The sequence below is a fragment of the Myotis davidii genome, unplaced genomic scaffold, assembly GCF_000327345.1.
Source record: "Myotis davidii unplaced genomic scaffold, ASM32734v1 scaffold654, whole genome shotgun sequence".
NCBI lineage: Eukaryota > Metazoa > Chordata > Mammalia > Chiroptera > Vespertilionidae > Myotis > Myotis davidii.
Window position 1 is genome coordinate 28,076 of NW_006285795.1, and position 5,331 is coordinate 33,406.

Below are 5,331 nucleotides of genomic sequence, written 5' to 3' on the forward strand. Positions count from 1 at the left end.
AAGAAAATTAAATAATCAACATCAATAAAAGCTACAACATGTGAAAATATTCACAGCACAATTTCCTGAGATGTTAGTAACATGAGTTTGAGCAGTAAACTGACTCATACTCACACATTCTCTCCTTTATTTGTCACCTGAGAGATGTGTGGCTGATCACACAGGTATCAGCATGAAAGGGTTGTCTGGTTGAGCAGCAAACTGTTGGAGATGGGAGATGTTCAAGAAACAAGGTTTGACTGTATATATATATTAATTATATCATATACTGATTAGCATATTTAAAGTTGCATATTATAATGTATATAATCAAATTATCATCAAGCATACAATTTAATACCAAGCCAAATTGAATTAATAGATTTTTAAAGAAACAAAGTGTTAGTCACAATCTCTAGAGAGTTTTTAAAAAATTTAGTATGCATAAAATGTAACTGTGACTTAATCAAACGGTATCTGCCTTTTGGGATGTCTTTTGGAAAGCCTTAGTAACTTTAAGAAAGGAAAAACTGTAGCAAGTCTACCTCGTGCATGTCATACTCCCTAACTTATGGCTAATTCTTCCTAATTTATTGAAACTTCATTTTACAGATCGAGTCTTACATTTCCTACTGTGGTGGGCTTCCAGCCCCCGAACATTCAGACAATCCTTTGAGGTACAAGTTCAGCTGGAGTCCCGTGGGGGTTTTGATGAACATAATGCAGTCCGCCACCTACCTGCTCAATGGAAAGGTGAGGATGCTCATGACAGCTCTGGATACAAACCGGCAGCAACTGCCTGAGGAAGTCCAGACTCTTTCTCCCTGACACCGAGGCCCTTTCCTGCTGGCTGTGCTGCTTGTGCTCCATCCCCTTCCCCTTTGACATGCCCCAGAGTGTATTTTCTGTTCCCCTTAGTCTCCTCACTGTTCCCAGCATGGCCTGTGCTCATTCTTTCCTCTTCTTGCAAGTTGTTTCTGCATTTGGAAAACTCACTTCTCGACTTCTCTGCATGTGCGAATGCTGGGCATCTCGTGATTTATTTCAGCATGGCACATGATTAGAGTCCCTGCTGTGTGCTGGCCAGGGGGCAAGACTCCCAAGGTTGCCCTAGCTGGTTTGGCTCAATGGATAGAGCGCCAGCCTGCGGACTGAAGGGGCCCGGTTCAATTCCGGCCAAGGGCACATGCCTGGGTTGCAGGCTCGATCCCTCGTAGGGGGCATGCAGGAGGCAGCCAATCAATGATTCTCTCTCATCATTGATGTTTCTATCTTTCTCTCCCTCTCCCTTCCTCTCTAAAATCAATAAAATATATTTTTTTAAAAAAGACTCCCAAGGTTGTCACAATGCATGAAGTGACCTCAGAGAACTTACAGCTGGAATGGGGGTGGCTCTTATAATAGAGGGTTTGGTCGATCAGAGAAAGACGAATTTCCCCCCAGCTGCTGTGTACCAGAATGTAAGTGCTCTCTGAGTTTGGTATTGAAACCATGGTTTAAAGAGAACATTAAGATCATGCAGCCTGATTTGAAAACGTATGTCTCACTAACTCCCAAGCAGTTTCTTCCCCCCTCATGGTGGGCAAGACAGACCCTGGGATGATAGCTGCCATCCAGGGAGAGCAGGTCTGAAGTATGCTGAAGTGCCACGGGGTTGAGTTGAACTTGATGAGAGGGGTTGGGGAGAAGAAAATTAGTGGAGAAGAGAAGACGTGCTTGGCGTTGAAGGGTAAGAAGCTGCCAGGCGGGTCGGATTGCTGCCACTCATTTCTTACAACAACCTTACCAGGTCCAGAAGGCAGAGAGCAAGCTTAAGAAGCTTAGCTAACAGCCACAGTTCCAGAGGTTGCAAATGGCACAGCCAATCGCAAGTCACATCGGGCTGCCTTCACAGGTTATTCTCTGACCAGAGACAGACCCAGATATGGGAAGAAATGTGGATGGACTAAGGCTCCTCTTTACATGTGGGGACCTTGCACCACCTCCCCTCCCCTTGTGCTGGCCCTGCAGGGAGTGATGACTTATGTGATCAGATGTGCACCCTAAAAAGATGCGTCTGGCAACAGTATTACAAATTCCCAGCATACCTGTGAACCTAAGTGTGTTTTGTATACAAACAAAAGATGAAAGTTAAATAATTTCTTTTTAAAAAATATTTTTATTTCAGAGTGGAAGGGAGAGAGAGAGAAAGAGAGAGAGAAACATCAATGATGAGAGAGAATCACACTGGGGGTCGAGCCTGTAACCCAGGCATGTGCCCTGACTGGGAATCAAACTGTGACTTCCTGGTTCGTAGGTTGACGTTCAAATACTGAGCCACGCCGGCTGGGCAACAAATGGATCTTTAACAGGTCAGTATGTGAAGCATCCATCTTTTAAAAAGCTAACAGGAGAGCTGGGCAATTGAGAGGTCCCCTGGAACTCTGTCTCCTGGTGCGTAATGTGAGCACCAGTGCTCCATGTAGTTCTCCGAGTCTGTGAATCGAAGGCTTGGGCAAGAAACTCATCCTGACATTGTCCCAACAACATGTATTTTTCCTGCCAGAGCCTGTCTCCCGATGCCCCGTCACCTCTGCAGTCCTGGAAAAGAGACTGGCCTAACCTGTGAGTGCAGGAAAACGTCTTGCTTCATTTGGGCAAAATGCTTCAGGAGGCCATATAAGTGATAGCAATGAGGGGGTCAGGAGAGTGCTACATAAAGAACAAGGGCTTTGCCTAGCTGGTGTGGCTCAGTGGATAGAGCATTGGCCTGTGGACTAACGGGTCCCAGGTTCAATTCCAGTCAAGGGCACATGTCCGGGTTGTGGGCTCTATCCCCAGTAGAGGGTGTGCAGGAGGCAGCCAATCAATGATTCTCATCATTGATGTTTTTATCTCTCTCTCTCTCCCTTTCTCTCTGAAATCAATAAACACATATTTAAAAAGAAAAAAGAACAAGGGCTTTGATGTCAGTTGGCCTGGCTTCACGCTCTGGCCCGGCTGGGGCACTAGAACAATCACTTCATCGCTCTGAGCTTTGGGCTCGTGGTTGGAAGATAAACATAACACCGGCCTGCAGGGTTCCTGCCTTAGGGTTCAATGGTGGGGAAAGCTGGGAGGAAAAGCAAGAGGAGATTTCAGGCAGCAGAAGTTGTATTTGTTGAATTTGAAGTTTTTCCCTTTCAGCCTGAGATCCTTTTGTAAAAAGTGCTTTTTGCATCGCTCTGCCTCCGTGGAGGACACCGAGAGCAAACACGATGCTTTTCTTTGCTAAAATGGATACTTTTTTCAAGGTCCTGCTCAAGCTTCCTCTTGCGGTGCCTCTATCCCTGACCACTACAGCCCTGACTCCCTATTCTTTTGTCTGCACTCCCACACGTTGTCTGTGTCTCAGAATCTTTCAGATGCTGTGTCATTCACTCAGCAGCTCAAGTGCACCCGCCTGTCTTGCAACCAGGAAGCCTCTCTTGTGCTCTTGTCCCTCCAATCCCTCTGTGACCGTGGAGTGGCCTTATGCTATTCACAGGATCACAAAGGGGGACCCAGGGGACCTCTGGCTTCTGCTTAAAGTTGAAGCCTCAAACTTTCCCAGCGACATAGACAGTGGCCCATGAATTAGGATGTGTCTCCTTATCCTATTTTTTTAAATTTAAATTCTTTATTAGTTAAGGAATTACAAATGTGTCCTCATCCCCTCCATTAAACCCCCCCTCTCCTCCCCCCACTCATGCTCTCATACCCCTGTTGTCCATGTCCATTGGTTTGGCTTATATGCATGCATACATGTCCTTTGGTTGATCTCTTCCCCTTGCCCCCTGGGGATTGATAGTCTGATCGCTGTTTCTAATCTTATTTTTAATGACACCTGATTCCCTTCTACATCTCTGGAGACGGTGGTTGTATCTTCCCTTAGTTCTGTGCCCTCTGTGGGGAGAGGGGCAGTTTCTGTGATGGTGGCACCTGGGAATGACATGCCGAGCTTCGCTATCCCCTCCGTCAGCCTCCTCTCCCAGCTACCCCCAGCGACACACTGCATCAGGGCCGTGCTTGCTCTGCACACACAGCTCTGAGGAAGGTTTTCTCATCCTCGAGTCGGCCTGCAAGTCAAGTTTACCTTGATGGCCGCACCCAGCCCGTCTTTTGTAGGAAATTCTGTTTCTGTAATGTTGTCAGAAAGTATTTGTGAAATAAAACAAATGTTTAAAAATAGCTGCTGTTGCTGCTTTGCCTGCAACCATGCTTAGTGCGGTTTCCAGGCAAGGATCTGGCACAATCCTGAATGCTGCACCTCATCAATTGTATCCGTCTTAAGACGTCCAGAAATAAGCACAATGAAGGGTGTAGACATGGAATAGGAAAAAGAACCCAAGTAAACCTGGGTTCAAATGTGCCCTTGGGTGACTCGGCCTCAGTTTTTGCCTCTGAAAAATGAGTTATTGCATGGGTTAAAGGTCATGTTTATGAGGCACCCAGTACAGTGGGTCCTAAGTGATTGTCTGTATATTTCCTGTGTTATATTTCTTGTTAGTTCAATAGATGAGCTTATTATCGATTCTCATTGGTTGGGAGATGTGTGTGTGTGTGTGTGTGTAAAAGAGTTGGACATAGAGCAACTGTGCTGGGAGTGGGTCTTGCATCTGAGTATTGTTGAGCCAGAAAAGAAAGTATATTCTCTGTCAAATAGATAAATCATTCTTTCTGTCTTTATTTAAGTCATTAATAAAATATTGAACAAGACAGCGCTTATTAATGAATCTTATAATATGTCACCAAAAGTAACAGTTCTCAGTTGATATCAAATGATAATGATTACCCAGTAATTTTTGGGTCAAGTTGCTTTAGTAGGTGCCAATTTCTAAAGGAATCATTATCATTCACCTTACATATCCATGTTTTCTTCACAAGGGTCTCATGGTAAACTTGTGAACTAGCTGATTTCTTTCTGATTACTAAGTTGCTGGAATTTAGTCGTCTTTATTGAATTTTTCTTAAAAATTTTTTTTCTAACCTTCAAGCAAGTAAACAAGATTTAGAATTGCTATAGGTTATAGAAATGAGATAGGTGTGAAGACCCGGAAGGTTAACACATACTTTCTTAACAAATTTTTCTATTAAAATTTAGAATCATGATAGAATAAATTTGTTATAAAGAAATAGCACAGAAATGATCTCCCTGAAAATGGTTTCTGTGCAATCCAGAAGAATTTTATTGGGAAATGAAATAAGCATTCTCACTTCTTTTAGGTTCTCAGTCCTGGAGTTTTATTTTTTAATTATTTTTAAAAACAGATTTTCATTGATTTCAGAGAGTAAGGGGGAGAGAGAGAGAGAGAGAGAGAGAGAGAGAGAGAGAGAGAGAGAAACATCAACGAT

General features: G+C 44.0%; 1 protein-coding gene across 2 annotated transcripts in view; it reads left to right on the forward strand.

Annotated features, from left to right (window-relative positions):
* AASS (aminoadipate-semialdehyde synthase) overlaps positions 1-5,331 on the forward strand; it is a 45,742-nt gene that overhangs the window by 26,691 nt on the left and 13,720 nt on the right. For both annotated transcript variants that reach the window (XM_015559472.1, XM_006756823.2), the window contains exon 15: positions 592-732. In XM_015559472.1, the coding sequence (XP_015414958.1) occupies positions 592-732 (141 nt within the window). The remainder of the gene's footprint in view (positions 1-591; positions 733-5,331) is intronic.